Source organism: Cheilinus undulatus, linkage group 1, assembly GCF_018320785.1.
Source record: "Cheilinus undulatus linkage group 1, ASM1832078v1, whole genome shotgun sequence".
Classification (NCBI taxonomy): Eukaryota; Metazoa; Chordata; class Actinopteri; order Labriformes; family Labridae; genus Cheilinus; species Cheilinus undulatus.
Window position 1 is genome coordinate 45,134,685 of NC_054865.1, and position 25,910 is coordinate 45,160,594.

Here is a 25,910-nt window from a genome sequence, read left to right on the forward strand (position 1 = left end):
AAGAATGCACACTGAACCAGAAGGCCGCCTTCATCGTGTTCAGTATAGCATCCACTGCACATTAAAGTTGCTCCCTATAGGCGGGACTTCTCTCACTGAGTCAGTAACTTCACTCATGGTGCAATAATGTCTGATGCCAAGAGGCATTCTGGGAACAATGAAAAAAACACTTAGAATGATTACGTACTGCTTTCTGAGAAAAAATAAATAAATAAATAAACAAAAAAAAAAAATATATATATATATATATTTTATGTTCAATTAACTTAATAATAGCAATAGTGTTTTGGATTTTTAAGTAAACATGTAAACATATCTTGTGTTATGTTTACATGTTTATTTATGTAGAAAGTTGCAGGTAATTTCATGGATATTTGAGGAATTTTTCATACTTTTTTGGGGAAATAAGATTGGAAATTTGGGTAGGGAAATTTTCCTAAATTTTTAAAGAAATTATTAGGATATTTGGGGAAATTTGTTAGGAATTTTAAAAAATTCATCAAAATGTAAGTAAATGTATTTATACATTTTGGGTACTTTGATGGGGTTTTTTTTGGATGGAACTGCTTTGAAATTTTGAACATTTGCTTGAAAATTTTCATTGAATTTTTTGTGACAATTTGTATTTAAATCTTTATTTTTTTAAGAAGGTCTATGTTTGGGGAATATTTGAGGAAATGTTGTGGTTATTTTAAGGGATTTAAAAAATATTCACAGATATTTTTGATAATGTCTTGGAAATTTTAAGGAATTTTGGGGATTTAGTGAAAATTTAGTTCATACTTGGCCTTAACAAGTTCTTGTGGTCCATCATTGGAAAGAAATACTTCATTCAAGTAAAGGAACACTATTTTTTGTATGTAGTAAAGTATGATGAGTCTATAATCCTCACATGCAGACATCCTTTTTTAGTGAAAAATACTTCATGCTCAAAGACACGGCTTAGGTGTTAGTCTGATTACGTCCCACTGATCCAAAATAAGTGGGAGAAACTAAAAACACTCAGGTCTCAGGAGGTTCAGAATTTACGAACAGCATTCACAAATAATTTGTTTTGGGGAAAAAAGAGACGGAAAAGAGTTAAACTCATACTGGTTTCTAAATGGATTGCACTGAAAATGTAGGGGTCAAATCTTGCATTAAGCTGCGCTGGCTGATAGAACCACAAGCATCACATTATCAACAGTCACTTGATTTGTTGTAAATAAAAACATAAAGCTCAATACTGATTTAAAGGTTACTGTCCTTTTTCATGCTCACATTATTCCGCCCACTCTTTTTGTAGATATCAACATTTGTTAATCTTGGCTTCTACTTCCAGCTTAGGTTAACATTTAAATCTCCTTGCCAAAGCCGTCTGAGTTACTTGCTTTAGTTGCTAAACGTGTTACTGAATGACACATTGTGTCACACAACTTGAGCTACAATCTGTCCTTTACAATAATGGTGCTGTCATTCACCTTTTTTTCAACAGCTGAGCTGTTTAATGCACATACTGAATCTCATCAAATGGAAATAATGCTCTCATTGTGCCAGAAGCGTAAAACGCGCCCGTCCGCTTCAGAGCCTTTTTCTAAAGAGACGAGGAGGGAGACGGACAGCGTCCTGCTGGGAGGGACAGTCCAGGTCATAGACCCGGACAGCATTAGTTCAGTGTTAGCCCAGCTGAGAAATACATGAGGCAGTCAGTGACAGAAACTGCACACTGATGACTTCATCACTCAGTGGCGTCACAGGCAGGAACTCCAGTAACAGTCTCCAAAGTAAAAGTATCCACAAAGTGTTTATTTCTTCTTTCAGCTTTTAAAATCCAAACTTGTTTCTATCTTTCAGCAAGCAGCTTTCAGTTCCAATAGGGTCTGCTTCACATTCTCAGTCTTTGACGGTGTCAGCCAATCAGACGATGAGGGAGTCCCGGCTGAGAAGAGTGCTCTGGTAAGGATAAGAAAGTCTATGTGACCAAAACAACCACAAACAAATGATAAAATGAGGTCTGAACTTGTATTTTTTCAGGGAAATTAGACCAAATATTAATAGTGCTCATTAGCCAAACAGGGTTATTGTGATGGTGAAGCAGAACCTGGGACAAATGCATTTTAACTTCTTTTTCCAATCTCTTGAAGGTTTGGTTGCAGCTCCTCTGAGCTGGTCCCGTAAAATTTTAGTCTTTATGTTGAAACCTTTTTGGCCCAGGTTTGTCAGGGGGAGAAAACCAGTTATGAATGTTACAGAGGGTAGATGGATACAGAACAGAGGAGTCTACCTAGCTTTCACTGTGGTAGCTTCTGAACCTGACCTGTCAAAGGTACAACAACAACACTTATTGCAGGCCTACAAACCTTTTATATGGTCAGTCACAGTTTTTCAACCTCTGAGCTTTGATTCTGTGAGACTGACCTACTCCCATTTTAATAGTACCAGGTCTGACATACATCATGTTTTCAGTTCTGAAGTCTGGAGCTCCGTTCCAGTGTGCCATAATCCAATTCACATGATCACTTTAATCTCTAAGTGCAGAACTCATAGACATTTTTGGCTCTGAAAATGAGGTCAAAGACTGGCAAAGGTTGAGAAACTTCACTGCAATGCAAAGAGCAACATGTGCTTGCTGCACAATATTACATGGGCCTTTTTCTTAGTAACTGACACAAATGATAACATTTCACCTATTTGCTTAGTTTTGATTTTTGGGGACAAAACATATTTAGGAACCACAAATCAAATTCTTTTGCACTATCTTGAAAAGAGGATTATTTAATTTTTAATCCAGATTCAAAAAACCCCCATTGCGCTTGGAGGATTGCATTTTTCTTGGCAAAAAAGGGTTCAAGAACCCAAAAAACACACTCAGGAATTCAAAGTGTCTTTTGTGTTGGAATTTGAGCTTCACTGGATTAAAAGAAATATGAAGATGATGCACAGAGCTGTTTTGGAAAAATGGTACATTCTATTAACACAATATTTGAAAAACAAAGAAAAAGATCAGTTACACAATAAATTTTCTATTCACTGTTATAAGACCATATCGGATGTAAAACGTGATTGAAAGAAAAACTAAAAGTAGCACAAAGAGCAAGGAAATTTGTGTTTGGTAGATTGTTTCTTTGTCGTGACAATGCTTCTTGGAAATAAATCTTATACCACTGGAAAGCCTGTTTATTTCACTTTTAAATGGAGCCACATTTGTAAGGAACATGCATTTGTGGGCTGAGCAGCAGAGCTAAGTATGTGGGTTGCCCCCATGATGAACTTTCCTAATTTTTCTGCCAGTTTATTCTGCTGTTGCTATTGAGTCCTTTTTAGGGCTTCTGGTACCTACAGGTGCTGACAATCAGGTGCCAATCATGCATCCTGCTACACCGACCAGTAGATGTTTGGATTGATCAGCATGCTACATTTGACCGATCTAGATAAGTTGACTTCAAGCTGGTGTTCTGCAAAATCCGGTTTTGGCATCATTTGGAGTGAGCCCTTGTACCATCTCCAAACTGAAGGCCAAGTTCCATATAACGTGAGGTGTTAAAGACCAGCCGCAAAGTGGGCATCCCAAGAAGACGACACCCCAAGAAGAGCATTTCATCACCCTGTCAGCACTTAAGTACTGTAGGCTGTCTTCTACAGATCTGCAGTTTCAGGATAATATGGCCAACAGATCTCTGCCGACACAATCCGGAACAGACTGCACGCAGCCACACTCTGGTCTCCAGGATTTTTGCCATCAGGCAAAGCGCTGGTTGGCAACACGTGCACTGGAACCTGAACAAGTGGTGGGTCCAGATTCTGCCTACAGCAGTTGGATCATAGGGTCAAAGTGTGGGAAAGACATGGAGAAGGCTATGCTGATTGCTGCACTGATAGAGTGACATCTTTTGGTGGGTCGTGTTATGGTGAGGGGCAGCATCTCCCTCACTGGTAAAACAAGGCTTGCCATCATTGGAGGCAATCTCAATGCAGAGAGACATCAAGAAGAGATTCTGCAACCAGTGGCAATTCTACACCTCCACAGTCTAGGACCAATCTCTATCCTCCAAAGTGACAAAGCTCACCCTCACAGAGCGGGGTTTATCAGAGACTACCTCCAGAATTTGGGAGTGGAGAGGATGGAATGGCCTGCCACCAGTCCTGACCTCAACCTCAACTCAACTGGACACTTGCAGGATCAGCTTGGGCATGCTGTTTGTGCCAGAGTGACTGACACAACCACATTGGCTGACTTGTGACAAATGCTGGTTGAAGAAGGGGATGCCATCCCACAGCAGTGTGTGGTCAGGCTGGTGACCAGCATGAGGAGGAGGCACCAGGCTGTTGTGGCTATGTATGGTTCTTCCACATGCTACTGAGGCTCCTGTTTGTAAAATGCATAAATTGTTAAATTGTCATCATGTCTTGTTTATTCAGATTTCAATCATCCAACCCACCAAACAAGAGTCAATGGCAGAAAAAGCTGTTTGGCATTTGCAGAGAAGATTTGGCAAAATTTTCATGGGCCACAACCTCAATCCTCAGCTCTGCTGCTCATCCCACAAATGCATGTTCCTTACAAATGTGGCACCATTTAAAAGAGAAACAAACAGGCTTTCAGCAGTATAAGATTTATTCCCAAGAAGCATTGTTACAACAAAGAAATAATCTTCCAAACACAAATTTCCTTACTTTTTGTGCTACGTTTTTATTTAATGTAATTAAACAGCACAAGACATGGCAAATTATTGCTATGTCTATAAACAACCAAAGCGCAATGTTTAGCCCCTCAACCTTGAGCAAATAGTTTAAAAATTTCTGCCACTGATGACAGGATAACAAGACTTTTACCTTTTAGTACAACGTCTGACTAATATTATTTTGTTCAAGGGCTGGTTTAGTTCCTGATTTACTCAAATGACTCTAGGGGAATGTTGCTCTCTGTGGACTCTGTTTGAGTCGTTTAAAGAGTGTTGAATACTTAGTCATTGGCCTAATGTTGACATTCTTATTTCATCAAATGAAAAAAGATTCTACACCTTTGATATTTGATTTGTTGAAAGGACTTTGGTCACCCTTGGGTTGTTGTAAAGGGCTATATGAATAAAGTAAATTAACATTTACATTTACATTAGCATCACTGATCACACACTATGATGTTAAATGTGACTTACCACTTTGCGGCCCTTCTCTCTAGGTTCCTCTCTTCGACCAGGCAGGGAGTGCACAGGAACAGGAGAGGAGTGAGTGTTTGCGGGGGGCGGCCGTGGAGATGGCCTGTCAGTTCTGTATCGCTCTGTCTCTGTATAAGGTGGCAGTGATTCTACCTCAGGTCTGTTACTGGGAGAGCGACTATACTGCTGGCTAGATGCACCGCTGCTCTTTTTGGAGCTTCCCTTTGAGGGCGTGTCTGAATCCTCCTCACCCCGGGCTGCACTGTTCCCCTGGCCAGCCCCTCGCAGCTTGGCCTTGCGCTCTAGCAGCTTGTTCAGGAACGTGCTGTCATAGTCCTTCTCCTGTGAGGAACTTGATGGAGGATTGACATTTGGAGGAGGTGGGACAGGACGCTCGCTGTCCCAGGTACCCCTCCTCCTTTTGGGTGAAGACAGTGGGCTTATATTACGTCTGTTTTTCTTTCCTCGTCTTGTATCTTCACGGTCACTGATGTCTTCAAGCTCATTGTCATCACTGTGATAATGCTGAGCAGGACAGTCCCGGTAGGAAGGATACCGACTAAACTCCAGAAGCTCCATTTCATATCTGTCTCTTTCTTCTTCTCTTTTCTCTTGTCCTCTCCCTCCTCTTTGCTTGTATGAAGCAGCAAACTCCTCCAGCTCATCCAGTGAGCCAGTTCGTCCTTCAGTGCGGTACGTCTTTCTGTGCAGGTGTTCTGATCGAGGATTCCACCTAAAAAAATAAAACAGGAAGCAGAGGGATGGCAGCACTAAATCAAATGGTTAACAGCTGCTTTCTCCTGTGAGCTGACTGGCTGAAATTCATGTGTTGGAAACATATTTTAAAGAAACCCAGGTGGAGAAAGTTCATTCGTTAAGCTTGATATCCCTCACAGAATGATAATTCCTTGGTTATGTAGGGTTTTGGTAAGCTTTATATCCAGAACAAAGACTTCATGCAAAATAATTCCAACCAAAGTCCAATCAAAATTGGAACCAAGGCTATAAAATACTAAAAGCTCTACTCTGGCACCAGATTCCATAGAAGCAGTCTTTCTTAACATTTTAAGATTAACAAAGCTTCTGAATAGACTTGAAGATAGGAAAAGACATCTGTTAACTAATAGGGCTTCTCCATTACACAGAGCGGCTTGGCTTGACTTGGTTCAACTCAGCACAGCAGCCCAGCGCAGCATGGGATTTGTTTCTCCAACATGACTGAGCTAACTGTTTGCTAACTGTAGAGCTGATGACATGCCGTTTTGAGCCCTCATCGATGTCATCCACAGCCTGATCTCTACACTGTCTGATCTGATTGTCTTTACATCATTTTAAAACAAAAATCAAACTGCAGACTGACAGCACTGACGACGCTATTCTCTCTCTCTCACCATGATCAATAAAAAAATAATTCAAGCTTATCATCAAAAAGAGAAAATTTTCCTGCATAGAAGTTGAAGAACAGTCTTCCGATGGTTGATTTATGGGTCTTCTCTTTAGGGAGCAAAAATGAACAGGTAGGTACAGGAAAAAAATCATGGATCTGCGCCTGGTCCTTCCTGAATTCACTCGTCAGTGTGAGAGCTCAGGCCATGCGTAACTATCAGACCATAGTATGAACACATAAATCTCAGGTTTGGGTCATGTGTCATAAACGTTTCAGTCACACAGTGAATGCTGAGATTAGGTGACCACTGTTACAGAGTTTTGGTCAGTCTGAGCAGAGGCAGGATAAAACATATCTCCCCGTGGGCTGAAATTTATCATCAGAAGGGGGGATATCCTCTTCCGCAAATCGCACCCTGCAAACAGCTTTGACGTCAGCGTGGTGCGCTTGGAGGCGGGCTGGCTTGCTTTGGCCCTGCTTTAGAGCAGAACCACGCTCAACGCAGCTCAGCATAGCTTGGCGTGGCCAAACTGGTGGTGGAAAAGTAAATCAACACGGCTTGGTTTGGCTTGGTGTGGCTAAAATTCACAGTGGAAAAGCCCCATAAGCTACTAGATGTTTAGCTGTATCAACACTACCATTGTCACCTCAGAGCACATAAACACACAATGATAAGTCTCTGTACCTCTTGTGGTTCTCATCATCGCTGTGAGTCCTCTGCCGTTGACTTCGTCCAACTCTTTGCAACTGTGAGGAGGATGGAGGGTCGTCACTGTACCGGCGTGGAGGAAGTGGCTCCTCCTGGCAGCGTCTGGGCTCAGCGTCAGGGTCATCAAGATATCGTCGGGGTGAAGGGGGGTCTCCCCGGTAACGCTGCGGCTCTGGATTGCGATCGTCACGGAAGTGTTGGGGTTCAGGCTCAGGGTCGTGGTCAGGGATGGCGGGGAGAGCTTTCTTCTGGACATTTCGGAAGGTTTGGCGGAAGCCAGTTTCTCCCTCGTGAAGAGAGCTCAGCTCAGACATGTTACAGGCTGGACGGGTGAAGGAAAAAACAAAATTAAACAAGAAAACAATTAAAAAGGTAATATCTGTTCAGAAAGGAACAAGATTTGGGAGCATTAAATATCAGAAAGATACTGCAGAAAAAGACAGCCAGAAGTGCAAGAAGTCATTGGAGAAAAAGTTGTAGAAGCATGCTTTCAGGTAAGAATGCATGCAGACCTTTGAGCAGAGAGGCTGGCCAAGATGAGATCAAGTGAGTAAAATGCCAGAAAGAAAGCAAGGAAGCCAAAGATCATGCAGCAGGCATTGCTAACTGATTGCAACATGCTCTAGAAAATCCAAACAGCACTTTGAGTGATTTACTGAGAACAAATCCACAGGGCGGGTTTTTAAAGCTTACATTGGTGGCTGATGGACCTGGCAGGGTTGAAGTGAGCCAATTGTTTCTCTACATACTGCAGCACCCTGAGAGAGTCCTGATCCTGTGGTGTAGGCACGCGATAGGGAACCCCTACAGCATGCATTGGCACTGCAGATACACATCTGACTTATCAGCACAGAGAACTTCTGTTTGTGTGTTCACTAAGGATAAACTGGTGATTTGGCTTGTTTGTATTTGACTGTCTTAATATTATTTTATAACAAAAATAGCTGAAATAGGCAATCACATTAAAACAGCTTTACCCAGAACAATGGTACTCAGAAATATCCAAATTCCTGATAATATGCGCTATTTAAATGTCAATGCTCTCCTAGATTATTCTAGGCCAAATAAGTGCAGCTACTCAGTTTTTCTACATTCAGAATAAACTGAGGCTGACTTAAAAGAGCAGCATAATAAAAAAACAAGACATCAGTATCAGCTCATTTCATCTAAAAATAAAGATTTACTTGACACAAAGGAGTAAAACCTGACCTGCTGTGAGTAGGGTGCTGTCAGAAGGGGTTACAGAAGACATCTTGTCCACCAGGGATGGAGGGGCGATGGGAACCATTGTGGGAACACCAGTGACAAAGTATGGAGGGTATGCAGGTGACTGAGGGGTGGAGGTGCCCGTCTTTATTCCCTTGCCTGCCTCATATACTGTAAAGGCAAACATGATCTGATTTAGACCTGTCATTCTCCAGCACACCAAAAGACTGTCCGTTTTCTGAATGCTTGTATCTCTGTGTGTATGTGTTTATACTCACAGTGTCGAGGGCAGCAGCATGTGTCAGGGCAGCACCAGCAGCTGACGTAACAGCAGCAGGAGTGGGGACAGCACTGACACCAACAGACCCCAACCAGCAGCAAGAATAAGACACTGCCTAGTGCCACTGCCGCCACAAACACCCACTCTGTAGGAAGAAAAATGGGGTGAATATAATTACTATCACATTTTAACAAGGGAAGGGTTGATAAAGTCACTCTTCAGTCATGTTTAACTCAAAAATGGCCTTAAAAGCATAAACTGAACAACTTTTGAACAATATACAATACTTCATCTCAAGGCACTGGAGCCAAAAATGCATCAACCCTCCATCTCTACAGTCCCTGAAAGTCAGACAATGTGACCAGTATAGTAAATAACTCATAACCAGACAACAGTAAGATTTTTCTAAAAGCTAAAAATTCTGGATCACATTTTTCACAAATTAATGTTAGTTGGTTTAAAGCTACAATCTGAATGATTTTTTGCACTGAAATTTCTGTACCAATTTAAAAAATAACTGCTCATATATATATTTTTGAGTTCTTACATTGCCCCAAATATTTCTAAGTTAGTAACAGGAAATGTCTTCTAAAGGGGTCTGCCATAGGTTGTGAGATCAATCACCCAAGCTTGACCCTGTAATGCTTCCCCTAACGTGCCCCACTAGGCATTTCCAGGCTAAGTTGAGACCAAGCCTTCTGCTCAGCATGCAAAACTCAACAACTGACATCTTCAAGTGATCCCGGATCTTCAGACTCTGTCCTCTCCTCGGAGGACATGTTAGATGGGTTCAGGAGTTCCTCAAAGTGCTCCTTCCACCTTTTTCCACCTCCCAAAGAAATCCCCAGTCACAGTCAGCAGTCCTCCACTCCTGCTAACCATAATCTGAGCCAAGCCCTGCTTCCCCCTCCTGCAAGGCGACAGGCGTAGATGGGATTTGCCATGAGATGCCGGAGACCCCGGGCATTGTAGGGCAGTCGTGGTTGACCTGCCTCTTCAGTGTCAGGTGGAAGACTGTGACAGTACCTGTGGAGTGGCAGACTGGAGCAATGCAGATTTTCTTCTGGCTGTGGGAGGTGGACCAGCTCTTTACTTTTGCAGGGCTTCTTGAGGGAGCATGGGAGTTTGCACACCCAGTCTACACAGGCTTGTGGACTTGGAGAAGGCTCATGTAAATTAGGGGGTTACTGAAGTAATATGGGGTCCCAGGGCCGCTGTGGGGAAATCAGGTATAACCAAAGTGAGAGCTGTGAGAGCTGTGAGAGCATCCTAGGCACAAAGTTGGACAGGTGGGAGGACGGTTTTCGTTCAGGTGACCTCAGAATTTTATCTCTGCTTTTCGCAGATGATGTGGTTCTGTTGGCTTCTTGTGCTGGGGACCTCCAGCACGGTGGCTCAGAGCACGAGGCAGTCAGAATGAAGGGCAGCACTTCCAAGTCCAAGGCCATGGTTCTCTGTCGGAAACTTCAATATTTAGAGATAATGGATTTTTTTATTTTTGTGAGCTGTGAGTTGTAAACATCTACATTAAAACAAGGTTATGAAAGATTTCACTTTGTATGAGATGAATCTTGAATATACTGAAGTTTCACTTCTTTAATTAAATAAAACAAATTTTTTCCTGATACTCCATTTTTTGAGATGTAGCTGTATATAGATATAGAGCCTGAAGAAAAAGTAACTCTGACAGGATCAGAATGGATAAAATATTGGTGAAAATATAAATTGTGTCAAAAATACTGTATATTTTTACTCATAGTGTTGAAGAATTCAAGTGAAGTAGTGAGTAATACAGCACGTGGAACAGATAATCTCCATGTATCTGTCTACAGGGACAAAGCAAAGGAAATGGAGGGAGAGGGCAGATAAGGAAATCTTGAACAATGTAAAACCAAGGACAACACTGTCTGTCCTGAAACACACATACACAAACTATTACACACACAGGAAGTCTGATTTTGCTAAAAGAAGGAAATGGACAGATTATGTTGGTCTGTAAGATACCGACGTTTGATTGTGGCAACAAATGAGCTTGTAATGTGATCTCACTTGCAACCTCCTTGATGAGTACTGGAAGAGTCACCAACAGCAAAGATAAGCTTGCACTAACCCTAACCCTGAGTGAATTATCCTGTGTCACTTTGGCTGCTACTCCCTCAACAAGATTCAGCCATCATTTTCCCACAAACCTTGATAATTAAAATAAGTATTACAGGAATTTGACTTGACGTAAACAAAACTCCCTTCTTCTTAATCACTGCTTTTTGTGTCCAAATGACGAAGGATAACATGCCAACCACAGCCATAAATAACTATAATGACTATAATAGCTGTTTTCCAGTACAGGCAGCTCAGCTTAGTGGGGCTGATGGCTAGTTTATTATCTAACGGGTGTGGATCAGTCTTTTGGGTAGTAACCAGCTCTGAAGACAACACTGGCAAAGTGTATTCAGCATTGTTTACTTATACCAGAGGAGGAAAGTTTAGATGGTATTAAAGCCACAGCTACTAGCCATTAGCACACATTAAACATGGTGGAAAAAGTCTGAATGTTTGGCTTCCTTTCGGCAGTTAAGTTTAATATGTAAATGTTACCTTAAATTTCTTAAATTGTTAGAAAAACTCCCCAAGATTAACCCCCTGTGGCTACCAGTCTAAAGGTTCTAACATGGTTAGAGTAGTTAGTAAGGTTAGCATGAATGGAGGAACCAGGTGAGGGGGAAGAGTACATTATGCCCCTACCTGGCATAATCTTCAAATCAAAGTCTGGCAGGAGATCTTCAGGCACCCAAGAAAAACCTGGAGAGAGACAGAGCAAAGGAGGAGAGCAGAGGAGAAGGGAGGGGATGGTGTTGATATAAATGATTGAGTTGAGCTATTGCTGCAGCAGCATGCATGCATAAAGAGTGAGAAAAGACAAAAACAGAGCAAGACACTGAGAAATAAGGCAGATATAAGAAGATAAAGAGAGCAGACAGGTCAAGAGCTGCATGCATCAGAAGACATTCTTGTCATGTTCCAGGAAGTCACTTTATCAGAGCACTTGATGAGAAGATTGATGGTCTGATTTCATATATTAATAGTTGAATAGGTGTTTTTCTGGAAAGAAGACAGACTGGAACATGAATCATCCTCATGAAGATAACATGAGGAGCTGTGAGTTATGTTAAGTGCAGAGCTGTAAAAAAATCACAGAATCAGAACATTCCTCATGCCCTGAGCCAGCAAACGGACTGCAGAGATACACTTTGTTCTCAGAACCATTCTTCTTTGTTTCTCTGTTGTCTGGACGGGGCTCAGACCACATGTCTTATGCATCTCTGTATAAAGATATCACTCTTGGGCAGAGTGTATCACTTAGAAATAAGACTTGAATTTTCATTATTTTTCACAACCATAAAACATTAAAACCCAAATTAAATCATCTTTTGTACCTTTGCTGATTTACATTTACAGTGTCTCTAAAAAGTATTCACCCTCTTGGAATTTTCACCCTTTAAATGATTTTACAAATCAATCATGGTCAATATAATTTGGCTTTTTTGATAAAAAAAAACAGACAAAACAACTCAAGCTCAAATTTCAAAGTAAAAACTGATTTCTACAAAGTAATGTCAATCAAATAAAAATATATAATGTAAAATAAGTGACTGTATAAATATCACCCCCTTCTGACCTAATTCAACAGAGGTCCAGCTTTTAGTCTCACAGTCGGTAAAATGGGTATCAACTTAATGCACTGAATGTGTCTCAAGTGAGTGCAGTATAAAGACAGCTGTGTCTGGAAGGTCCGGTCACCGGTTAGGCAGTATTCCTGGCTACCATTACACAATGAAGACAAAAAAATGATCCCAGCATCTCAGAGTAAAGGTTATTGAAAAGTATAAGTCAAGGGATGGATACAAAAAAATCTCATCACACTGAACATCCACCAGAGTTCAGTTAAATCCATCATCAAGAAATGAATGGAATATGACAAATGTGTAAATCCTAGATCAGGCCATCCTCGCAAACTGATTGATCGTGCAAGAAGGAGGCTAGTGAGGGAAGCCCTGTGGGGCTTGCAACGGTAGAGGGCAAAATGAATACGGAAAAATATAGGAAAATCCTAGAGAGCAATGTTATTCAGTCTGCAAGAGCACTATGACTTGGGAGAAGATTTCTTTTCCAGCAAGACAATGACCTGAAGCATACAGCGAAAGCTGCACAGAAATGGTTTAAAGACAACAAAGTGAATGTTCTGGAGTGGTTGAGTCAAAACCCAGACCTCAATCCAATAGAGAATTTGTGACTGGACTTGAAAAAGGGCTGTTCTCACCTGATTCCCATGCAACCTGACAGAGCCTGAGCAGTTGTGCAAAGAAGAATGGAGTTAAATTACAGTGTCAAGATATGCAAGCCTGACTGAGACCTATCTACATAGACTCAGAGCTGTGATTGCAGCCAAAGGTGCATCTAAAAAATACTAATTGAAGGGCGCGAATATTTATGCAGTCACTTATTTCACATTGCATATTTTTGGCATTACTTCGTCTGTTCTCACTTTGCATAAATAGGTTTTTAGTAATTCATATTTTGTCAAAAAAGCCAAATCATATTGACCATGATTGATCTATAAAATCAATAATAAATCAATCAATGATTAATAAGGATAAAATATCCAAGGGAATAAATATTTTTTATAGGCACTGTAATAAGTGGCAAAGTATAGTACGTTACTTAATATAATGGCTGATGCTTTGGCTTTCTACTTTATTTTATAAACATTAGTCTTATGCTGATTCAGTAAAATTCAAACCTTGTCATTTTGTTCTTTGACATTAACCCCTTAAAGCCTGATAACTCAAATATTAGCCAGAAAATTCCCATTTTTTGGAAGTGAAATGTTTTTTAATCTTCTACCAAATACAAAAAAAGAAAAAAAAGCCATAAAATTTCACTTTTTTTGTATCACATCTGATACATCAGACATTTTTGTAAACTCATAATCCACTGGAAGGAAATTTTTTTATTATTTATCTGATTGTATTCAAAAGCGTTTTAAGTAATCTATGATCCCATTGATTAGATAGACGTCTCATAAAAGTATGTTTGAAATATGATACAATAGGCTTTAAAGGGTTAAACACTTCTGCTTATCTACATAAAAATGCATCTCAGAAAAACACGGGACAAACAGAAATCTCCAAAGTCTTTAAAATCGCTCACCACCTTTCAGTTGTCGTGCATGGTATCCTTCGTTATGTCTACCCCCCCCACACCCTTAATTGGCCCCACACAAGGCGAACAGATGTCAGAATGAAGCATTAACACAAGATTAGAGGCGATCAGTCAGATATTGGTACAACAAAGTGCACAAATGTGTCTTGTTTGTGTGTGTGTATGGTGATGCAGCCAGTAGGTGAGTGTGATGTGAGCAGATGCTGGTGTTTCACTGCTGAGAGAGTAATTAATCACAGAAAGGGGGAGCAGTGCTGAGTATAAGAAAGACTGAAGAAACAGAGAGAGAGCTGGACAAGCTCTGCCTAACTCAGACTGCACGTACCTCGCTGCACCGGATACCTTTCTGCAGGACTACATTTGTTCTTTTGCTGGTCAAAAAAACAAAAAAGTTTCATGGAGAAGGAGCTGAATAATCACATATGTTTAAACATGTTCCTAGTGAATTTGTAGAGACAAGGCCCTAATAATTTTTCTTTTTTGTGTCTGTTATGCCTCCTGTAACCTGTTGAAGCAGGTGAGGGAAGCACTCTTGTAGCGTTCCCAGCTGTTTATGAATCTGCCTGAAGGCTGGTGATTCTAACGGATTTCCTTTCAAATATTTAAGGATTGTGCGTTCACTGCAAAATACATTCCTCTTATAGTCACAGATGTAGCACACATGCAGATCCAATAACATATGTTGTTTTTTTCTACTTCCATACATGTTCTAATCTGACATATGAGATGGTTTTGTTTCACACATCCATCTGGAAAGCCTTCCATAGACGGCCTTTGGGAAAGGGCAGAGCCTTTGAAAAAAACTGGGAGAGTGATTGGATGATATTTTGTCACATCTTTACGGGCCAATCAGAGCAACAAAATGTGACGTAGCTGCTACGGAGGAGTAAACTCTATAGAGAACTGCATAACACGAACCATGGCGACTGTAGACATGGCAGTATACAACTTTTGTCATTTTTAAAAAAGGAAAACAACTCACTGCTGCTCTTTGTTCTTCTTTTAATGAAGAAATGTCATCATGTTTTGATAAAACTTACTCTTTAGCAGCATCCACGCTAATGTCTTCTGCCATAATTGCACCGGCCTCTTGTTGCTGCTTGCTTATGTCACAACTCCGCCGCACCCGAAAGTACTGCCCCTTGACACTGATTGGTCCTGTCACTTTATAACTGGGCCTAAACTGTTCAGATGGGAGCTTTGCAATATGGATTCGCCAGTGAGAAACACAGAAACAGGCGTATCCATCTGCTTTGCAAGGTTATAAGTGTTCCAAACAACTGAGAAAAATATGTCCAGGCAAACAAATATTGTTTTTCACTTTTTATGTTATTTTTAGAGGTTTGCTATGAGACTTGCTGACTCCTTTAGAGTCCATTATTGTGCTTAATACCTGGGACAGCAGTAGTTCGGTCTGTAGGGACTTTAGGTTGAGAACAAGAGGGTACCACACAGAGGGTTCATTACTTTTGTGCTAAGTTAATATATGTTAATCATGTGGTAATGTAAAAAAAATGATATAAAAGATTACTATCAGTATTGTGCATGTTTATATTTAGAGTAAATATCACTACTGAATAGTATAAGTGGATACTATGCTCCAAATAAAAACAGAGTGAAGCAGAGTTGGGCTCTCTTTTTTGTAGCCACTTCAAAAAAATCAGTGGTCCAAGTCAGTCGAGTGTCTCACATGGTGTCACCCTCCACATCATTAAACCTTTTCTGCCTTCTCTGCTGTGAAAAGACAAAAGACCCCTAGAGCCATTCATAGTGGCCCCAACTGTTGTTATGGAAACCCTACAAGAGCCCCACATGCCATATTAGCTACACCCGACCCAGGAAATACAACATGCTGGCACTGTGGAGGATTCCTCCTGTGTTGGGTTGAAGGTTGCAGAGGCCAGCTTATTCAGCATGACGTAATCCTATCTGTACAGTATCTATCACTATCTGTATGATACTACCTTAGAGAAGCTGTACTCTGTATTTAAGCACATTCAGAATGTACTTTAGGCTTTGTGAACTATAAAAACTCAGTGTCCTGTACCTCAGTGTGTATTAGTGTGTACTTCTTAGTGTGTGTGTGGGTGGGTGTGTGGGTGTGTGTGTGTGTGTGTGTGTGTGTGGGTGTGTGTAGGTGTGTGTGTGTGTGTGTGTGTGTCTTTTTGCACACACATTAGTCTCTGAGTGCCAGCCAAACAAAAGTTCACCCTCTGAGTGAGTTAGAGCACCAAGCGCTACCTCGCCTCTCTGCTGTTGTTATGGTAACATTTGTGACTGAATGCAATCAAATACACTGACAATGTAAAGATACAACACATTACACATACTTTGACATTATGGGATATGCAGAGGCTAAACACATATTGACAGTCAAACACACACACAGATGCAAAGACACAACCTTAAACGGCATTAATGTCCTTTACAAATAAAGGTACAATAAATAAAGGTATAATAAAGAATATAATTGAATTAATGTGTGCTAATGTCGTATTCTTAAACACAGTAAATATTTTACCCACAAAAAAGGTTAATTAAAAAATCCTTCTTATTGTTATCTCATTACAGTATGAGTAAACAAAGTTGTTTGGGGAGTGGCCCATACTGCCCAGGAAGTGCCACTGCTTGTTGTAAATCAGATCATTAATGAGCCTTGATTGTGTTGATGGTGATAGTGGGCTGGTCTACTGAGGCCTTATTACTCTACAGCAGCTGTAATAAAGTCTAAATCTGCTGCTTATTTTGTGAGTTATTGCGATTAAAATAAAATGCCAGAGGTCCATTTATAAGATACTGTAATATCAATTAATTAAAAGTCCCAAAATAGAAAATATATAACAAAAATCTGCATTTTTGAGTCTGTCATGGCTCATCGAAGCTTTCTCCAAATAGTGCAACCCTTTGAAAGGCATAATGGGAAAATTAAGTCAACTCACCAAGAACCAGCAGCTCCACAGAGGCTTCATTCTGTCCCTCTAAGTCATCTGAGATCACCACTTTACAGATGTAAACTCCACTGTCTCCCCACTGGACCTCTCCTATTCGAAGGTCTGCCTCTGAATGAGCAATAAAGGTTGAACAAGTTAAAGTGAGAAACTAAATCTTCTTAAGTACAGAGCTTATCAACATTTCTTCTGTTACTGGGATATGTCCACTCTTACTGGCAGGGCATGTCTTTTAGGTTCAGTCTTATCTAATTTCAGTTGGTAGAGAATAAAATAGCCTGACACTTAAAACTGTTTCAGTACTTTCAACCACAAAAACTTATATTACTTGTGTTTCTTTATTGTTCTCTAATTTTGGAAGCAAGTTCCTGACGTAATGGCTTTCCATGGCTGCGAAAGCTTAAAGCTAAATATGGCTTGCAAGAGAATTCAACAATACTTGACCACTGACTCCATTGTAAGGTTGGTCAGACAGCAGACAGGAAATGGTTTGTATAATTCACTTCCTTTTCCTGTTAGCTGAGGAAAGGGAGAGGAGACAGGCTGGCCAAACAGCACTACTCTAGCTTGTCTTTCCTTTATTAATTCATTTATAGGTAACTCAAACATATTTTCAAATGTTCTTTGATTTATATAAATAATTCTCAACTTGCACTCCCTAGACTGATCACAGAAGTCAGATGGCTGCCAGCTCTTTAAAGATGGGGAAAAGTGGGGGTTTAATCCATGTTAGCCATGTGATTTACTGTACACCCCCTGCCCAGTGCATGCTGGGACAGACTCCAGCCTCCCTCTGACCTATGAATAGGATTACATGGGTATGGATGACTGGGCGTCTCTACAGGCAACATAGTTAAAGCTTTCACTTTTTTGTTCCTTTGCTGCACTGACCTGTTTGAGAAAGATAAAAAGGAAGTGACAGTGAAGCCTTACACTGAGAGAAATGAGTGTGTGGATGGTGGGATGTGAAGAGATCTAGAGAGTCATAAATAAAAATGGGACATTGAAGTACATCTGAGGGAAGGAGTTAGGGGTCAGGATGAATGAGAGGACAGCGTGAAAGCCATTTCTTTTGTCCGTGTTCCTCGTTGGTGAAGAGAAGCTCGATTCTTTGGCCTGAGTTAGAGCACCATAAATCTGAGGCCTGCAAACAAGGCTACCTCTCTTTCCTCTACAAGCACACACAGATCTACACAGCTATGCACAGTAGTGTCCCTAAGGTGATCCTTAAATGACATTATAGTAAAGACTGTAAGGAAATGTAGAATTGAATACAGGAATAAAGTTTCAGCTTCATTTCCTGTAGTAATTTTGGTGGGAAAATAGTACAATATTGTTATACAACAGCTTTTACTAGCATGGTAATCAGCCCAAATTGGTATAAGTTGCTTTGGATGACACCTATAAGCTCCTGTGGAAACTGGTCTTCAATGCTGACACCTAAATCTGGACCATTATTGATAGAGTGGCTACCATTGTGGCTAGAGTGGCTACCACTGACAGAGTTAAGATAAAACCATATTACCAATATAGCACTGATAGGGTTGCAGGGAGATGAAGCTGATCCAAGCTGTTGGGTGAGATGCAGGGTAAACACTGGACAGGTAACCAGTCAGTAACACAGCTGACATTTAGATTTGGAGTGACTACTTAAACCTAAAAAGCAAGTGCATGGACTGTGGAAGGAAGTCAGAGTACTTGGAGAGAACGAGTAAAACACATGCAAACATACAGAAAGGCTCCTGTCTGACTTGGGTTTCAAAACAGGAACCTGCTTTAAGGCTACAGCGCTAACCACTGCATCGTCACATAGCCTCAGACAAAATAAATGTATAGGTACAGATTTTTAATTCACTCCTAGGTATATCTGTTTATACTGTTTTCAATAAAAAAAACTGGCAGGTGAAATAGAAATTTGAGAAAGCTAATTGATAATCATTTTATGGCAGTCACAAAAAAATCATTTTCTTTTTGGCTTCTTTCATGTTTAACAAAGGTTTTACCTGAACCAGGTCATGCAGCAAATGACAGCAACATATCCCAACCATGTACTCTACATTTACATGCAATTAGAAAAAGTCGAATCATTGTATTAGCTCAACTTTAACTGGATTTTTTTAAATCATGAAAGCATGTTAGTCTGAGTAAAATAACATGCATCGTATTTTTTGTAGAGTATGTATGAAATGTATGGAGCCATACAGTTGTCCATGTTCTATAGAACAAAACCCGGTTTGCTGCTAGCTATCTTGTTAGCAAAACAAGAGAAAGGTTGAATTAAAACTAGCCCAGGGGGCATATTGCCACTTGGTGTAGTGGAAAAGGAAATGCTCCCCTCAAAAAACTGATTCTACCTAAGAGCATGTATAAAGGGACAGTGACAACTGTCTGGTAAATGCCCTACTTGAGCTTAAACAGCAGCTCAACTTAATTGTGCATGTGAATGACTGATCATTTCCCATGCCTGTGGGTTTCAAATACAGCTGCTAATTTATCTCTCTTGGACCAGATCTGAAATTGCAACATCTGATTTTCAAGCTAAAGCTCAGGCTAAGAATTTGAATTTTTGAAGGAAAAGTGGTTTTGAAGCATCTCTATGTACAGTATGTAGGTAGGATGGTACAACAACAGATACCCAATCCCAGGGGAAAGTTGTGTAAAGATAAGTATGTACTTCTGTTATTGGATATTTTTTAAGATAATCTGGTATAATCCATCATGCTGGCTATATTTATGTTGGCCACAATATTCTGGACAGTTTCTACTTTTTTTACATAACATAAACAGATTGATAAGTGATTTCTGGCCACACTGATGCCAAGTTTTATTCTCATCTTCCCTTTCCCCTAACTCATACCCGTTAATGCTCCTCCGGTTCTCTTCTTGTTCCAAGCTGTAGAATATCTTGAGCTATATAACCTGATTGTTCTGAGAGCTCTTAAACTTTCAGTAAAGCCTCGCCTGTCTCTCCTCTCTGCTATGCATCTGTGCAGAATTCCTTTGGGGTCTTTTTATTGAGAATCTACACATAAGGTAGGCCCTAGCACAGCTCTATGGCTTTTATGAAGGTTGTGATGTCATCAGCAGACTAACATTAATATGATGGATCAATGTGGATAAAACTTTTTCTTGTATGCATCAAGCACATTGAATGTCCCAAAAACTGAAATGTTTTTTGCTTGTTTGTCTGTGGATGTTTTACTTTTCTTTCTAAGATTTTCATCATGCATATCAGAGCAGCAGACCAAAAGGTGCAGTAGAGACAGGGAACTCTTACTGTTGATAATGGAGATGTCTCTGTTCTTGTAATACTCTGACAGCGTGATGGACGACCCAGAGATAGACGCCACTGTTCGGACTGTCCGGCTGCTGTCAGCACAGTCCAGGTAGCTCGCCGTCATTGTGGTCTCGTACCCGTTAACAGCTCCTCCAGTTCCACTCGTCAGCCCGCCTCCTCCCAGACCTCCACCCAGGCTGTCTGGGAAACTGAATGATTCCCGTGTACGGTCTCGACAGTATGACTTGTAGACCCACTGCACCACGGGAGTCTGTGTGGACACGCTGTTGTAGTGACACGGAAGAACCACTGACTGAAAAAGCACAGCATAGCGCTTCTCGTCTCTGACAAACACATGAACGCCTGAACAACCAGGAGGGAGGACACCTGAGGGAGGAAGAGGACATAATGCAGGATCAGTGGAGTGTGAAATTAGGAAAAGGTTAGGAAACAGCCAATTCAGGATGATCATTACATTCCCTGTGTTTCTAGAGCAAGGAAATGCTGCAGTTCCAGTCAGTGGTTAAGGTCATTTTCAGAGATTAATGAGGCATTATTTGGGGATTGAAAACAGTAAAAGTCTCTGCTTGGACCAGGAGATCTTAAACAGGTGGGAGAGATGAATGGGAGATCAGAGGGTGCATACCGGTGTTCTTAGAACAACAGGAAGTAAGAAACAGTAGATTGGCCAGTCAACAGTCAAAACAGCAGAAGTGGTGGTGACAAAAGCTAATGGAGGCCTTTGAGGTACTTTTAAATCCTTTCATGCCTTCAGTACAGGAAATTATTCCAACATCGCACCTTGTTGCTGGGGAACAATGTTCCAGTTTGTCAGGACATTTTTATTACAGAGCAAACAATTAATTAATTAATTAAATTTTAAGAGTATAAAGTGTAAAATAAGTTGAAAATTTCCTTTGCAATTTAACACATCAAATCATAATGCTAGTTAAAAAAATAAACGATTCAGCAGCAGAGGGATGAAGTGTGCTTCATGTTTAAGACCAAAGTCAACACTGTCAGCCATCTACCAGATTTTAGAGTACTTTAGGCCTCCATCTGCTGAGAAGCTTTATGGAGATACTGATTTCCTTTTCCAGCAGGACCTGGCACCTGCCCACAGTGACGCCAAAACAACCAAAAACTGGTTTTGCTGACCATGGTATAACTGTTGTTGGGCGATTCTTTTTCCTGCAATTGTTTAATACTGTAAGATGTAGATCCTGACATTAATGATATGTTACAGCCATAAACCACAGTGCCAGAGAAAAACCTTAGACAAACACGTCACAGACTTGACAACCAAAGTAGGTTTAGGTAATAACAGGGAATGTGTAATGAGTGGGATCTAAGGATTACTGCAGCAGACAGACACGCTGTGATTCAGATGTTGGTCTGAGTTTTAAAGAGACAGCTGCACCTGTTTGCTTACTTTAAAATATCAAACAAATCACTTTTCACTGCAAAGCAGAAACTGAACTATGTTCATGAATTTCAGTGAAATTACCTCATTATTGCAAAAGCGGGTCAGTACAGCAGGAATGTGAACTAAAATACTTTTCCAGTTAGCCAAAATGAATTATTGTTCAGTTAGGAAACATCAGTGAAAACAAATCAGTGCTGAGACTGTTCAAGTTCCCTCTGCTCGCTGAGATCTGACTGTGAGCTGAGCTGACCTGCAGCTGTGTTGGAGGCTCTGAGGCTGCAGGACTCTGGGTCACATGATGACAAGGAGCTCAAGCTCAGTGGTTCAACAGCAACGCTAGCGAAGAGGTGACCATGTGAGGAAAACACACCCACACACATATACAAACACCAAGAAACATCTGCTGCTGTATGTGTGTGTGTTTTAGTGGGAGGTGGGACTGAACTGGACCAGTGAACAGATGACTCCAGGGATGAGAGGAGGGTGTTTTCCTTAATTCAGACCAGACTTATTGGAAGAGTTTGGGCTTCTTTTTGTTACTAAGAAATAGACTAAAAAATATCTTTCTCTAGATTCTGAGAACTTCCTAGAAAAGAAATAACTCAACTGGCATATCAAAGAAAGTGATATATTTACAGATGAGATACGGCGTAGAACAACTTTGTTTATATTGGTGTAGTTTATGTTGATTTGGGGAAAAAAAGTCAGGCCTAATGCTCAGTTAACATATTTTTTACATCAAGAACCACAGTAACATGCCTGATGACTGTCAGATTATCAATTTGGAATGTTTAGTCTAAATTTTAAACTATCATTTCATGTTTTTCAATTTATTTAGGAGCACTTGTTCTGTTTGTATCAATGCAATTTCAATTTGTAAAAAATTGCAAATAAATCCCACACCTTGTCTTAAACAGATATTTAGGCAATATGTGAAATATCTAAAAGAATATTGACATCTACATCATATTTTGCCATTCAGCTTAAAAATATCACAATATGACTTTTGGCCCATAGGTTGTTCACAATCAAGTGGTCCAAAGTAGACCCACCTTGGGTGACCTGTGCGCTGCAATTATCATCAGAAAATTTCCACATACATTGAACACGATCCCCACACTTTCTAAAAAAGTGATTTTTTTGTTCCCATAGTTTAGCCTGTTTACCTGGTGTGGAGGTAAACAATATCACAAATAACTCAGTCCTGCAGACCTTCTAGTGTCTAGCCTTGTCTATCCAGATGAAAAGAGACACGAGTCTAGAAGAGTCTTGTACTGAGCTCAGAGACTAGCTGGGTCCCTTTTACAAATAGAAAATTACTCTTTTTTGTCACAACAAGCACGCTTTTGATTGAAACAGCGGTAGATTATCAACCGAATAAACCTTGATGAGTAATGACGCGCTGTTCATGAATGAGCCTGTTCTACAAAATGGTTCTTTGTGTCAATGTGAGCCGCTGTAGCTTGTTCCTGTTTGAGTACTCTTCCTCTTTCCTCCGTTCTTTGTTGTTAATCCACATTTAAAAAGCCAAACTGTTACAAATGAAGAGCCATTTTGGAGCCAAACAACCATCTCTACTGAGCTGAGCCAAATGATCTGGGTCTCAAAAAAAGAGACAGACACATACTCAGACAGAGTGAATGTCAGTAAAGTAAAACATTTCATTAAAATGCACCATAGTTTTGAATTATTTTAATCTGTACTGAATAATGCTCTTTTGGCTGGATTGACTGGTTTCTGCAATATCTGGTGCTGCTTTTTTTTTTTCTTAAAAAGCTGCCTTGGGTGGTACGTTATCTAGGGTGGAAAAAGGCACATATTGTTTAAATTCTGACCAGAAGGAATCAAGCTGACTAAAACACAAATTCCTCAGGGCGAACATTACTCTGACTTCTAGGAGCCGGGACAAAAAAAAAAAAAAAAAAAAAAAAAGCCTGGAGGTTGGTCTTCCTGGGATCACAGACTGTGGTGCAATCCAGGCTTTATTAGTTTTCTGAGGAAGCCACCACTAGAGGAGGAAAAGAATTTGGGAGGAAGAGGAGGAGGTAAAAGACAGATACTGTTGTAATACTGGAGAGAGTAGCCTGGCTGAGACTGTTACAGTAGTAGTAACATGTTTCTGTCTTCATTTCACTGACATTATCAAGACAATAATGGCTATGAAGTAAAAAGACACTGTTTCTGAGTGAACAGCACATACATGAGGAATTTAACAGAAAGCAGAAAATACATATTATATGTTGTGCCTCCAAGTAGTCCTTAATACAGAATGTGAAAATCTGAAGGGTTCCTATTTATGTTTTAAAATTTGGGGGAAATGATTATTAGAATAAAAATGGTTGAGAACCACTGATGAATGCTTAAGTACTGAAACTTTATTGATGTTATAATCTTTATTTTCAGGTAAACTAATGATCTTTTACACTAATTTCATAGATAAACAGTTGTTTCCAATGCTCAATATCCTTCTTGTACTCAAGTAAAAGTGCATTTAATCTGGTTAAAATGGACTTAAGTAAAAGTATAGGTCTATTATCACTCAAGTACATAAAAAATATCTAATTTAAAGTTTACTTTAGGTACTGAGTACTGAGAAGCTATCTGGGTTTGTACAGTAAAATTTAATCTTCCTTATTGGCAAGAACAACAAGAGAATAGATCTTCAACCAAGTTGTTTAGGTAAAGTCACACCTCTACTAAAGTTAAATAAACAGCAAAACTGATAGTTTCCACTAATTTAGAGTTACATTTAACACTCGGAAAGTGCCCACATCGGTCCACACTACATATAGTTAAAGTTCACTTTTGAAAGTGTTACAGTATGACAGAGCTGCAGTAACTCTTGAAAATCTAGGTGGGCCTCCTTTGGCGAGAATGAAGCAGACGGTCAACTTCATAGCAAGATGCAAACTACGAGGAATACTACTCATCCTTTAGGAACACTAAAAGTCACAGGCAGGAACTCGGTGAATAATTTCACTAATGATGTAAATGTGTCTCACATCAAAAACAACAATCCACCAGAAATAAACAAAACAAGCAAGGATCGCTGTTAAAAAAAGAAAAAATCGAAACACAACTAAACACATACAAACCCCATTTTAAAAACTGCCCCGGTGCTTGATGGGGAAGTCCACCCACACATCCCCCCAAACTTGATTCTTTACAGAGCTGAACTAATGATGGTAGATAACACTGTCAAGTAACTCCAACACTAACTACAATCAACTTTGAAATGTGTGACACTGAAATATCAGCACTCAATTTTTTTGCTGTACAGCAGCTTGGATGTGATGTGGAATCATTCTTTCTTTATGTGCTGCTGTGTAGTCAACAGAGGTGGAAAATATAAGAGTACTGTACCCATGTTAGTACAGATACTCTGGTGAAAACGTACTTAAGTAGAAGTACTGATTTTAAAATGTACTCAAAAAGGTACAAGTACCCCAAAATCTACTCAATTATAGTAATTTCAGTAAATGTAACAAGTTACTTTCCACCCCTGGTTAATGTACTATATATCTAATCAGTTTTAAAATGATAATAATAATCACAGATATTCTGTCACAGAAACAACAGAGAAACAGGCTGAGATTTCACAAAGGGCTCTAGTCTGATCTCATAAAGTAGAACCCGTTAATCCACAGATTCACAAAGCTTTTGGTAGGATTATTCACACGACCTCGGAACAGTCGAGAGTAGCACTGCTTGCATTTAGTTATCCACAAAACTCACAACGAAGCTTTATCATAACTCTTAACACAAATAAGACCACGACCGTTTCACTCTACTCCAAGTTAAATGTTAAATTTGGATAAAATATGGCTCTAAACCGTCTGTATATGATGAATTAATAACAAAACAAAGCAGGTTAGCTAAAATATTGAAACGTATGCCATTAACGGTTATCGAGATTTACGCTGAACAACCTGTTGGGACACTTGACACAAGAGTTTCCATCTTTTCTCTGCTCACCATCTCTTACCTGTCAGAAAAACGACAAAAATCCACCACTTGGACAAAATAAACATATTCCAAATCCTGTTCGTGAACTTTAACAAACTTCTAAGATAAACGTCGTCTTCTTCCCCCTTACGTCTCATCCCTGGACGGAGTTCCAGGCTCCAGCAGACAGTTAACTGACTGCCGAATAACGGGACGGGACAGCTCGGGTAGTGGAAGTGCTGTCAAGCGTTTCAAAATAAGTGTGACAACATCCGGTTCGGGCTTTGAAAATAAAATCTTCATTGATAATCTTTCAAAAAAATGTTAAAAGACAGCAGGCAAACATTTTTGCTTTGGTATGGCATTCTTTCCTTTCA

At 40.1% G+C, this 25,910-nt stretch overlaps 1 protein-coding gene across 3 annotated transcripts; it reads right to left on the reverse strand.

Annotated features, from left to right (window-relative positions):
- Positions 1 to 548: 548 nt before the first annotated feature.
- LOC121510271 (immunoglobulin-like domain-containing receptor 2) lies at positions 549 to 25,715 on the reverse strand. 3 transcript variants are annotated; one of them, XM_041788246.1, is made up of 10 exons: positions 25,574 to 25,715; positions 20,163 to 20,549; positions 16,877 to 16,996; positions 11,460 to 11,516; positions 8,716 to 8,862; positions 8,441 to 8,608; positions 7,925 to 8,053; positions 7,208 to 7,553; positions 5,136 to 5,868; positions 549 to 1,932 (listed from the first exon to the last, which is right to left on the reverse strand). In XM_041788246.1, exons 1-10 carry the CDS (start codon positions 25,689 to 25,691, stop codon positions 1,897 to 1,899), a joined length of 2,241 nt encoding a protein of 746 aa, XP_041644180.1. In that variant the 5' UTR covers positions 25,692 to 25,715; the 3' UTR covers positions 549 to 1,896. The 3 variants fall into 3 exon arrangements, with proteins under 3 accessions (XP_041644180.1, XP_041644188.1, XP_041644195.1); XM_041788254.1 differs by lacking the exon at positions 11,460 to 11,516; XM_041788261.1 differs by lacking the exon at positions 7,925 to 8,053.
- Positions 25,716 to 25,910: the final 195 nt, after the last annotated feature.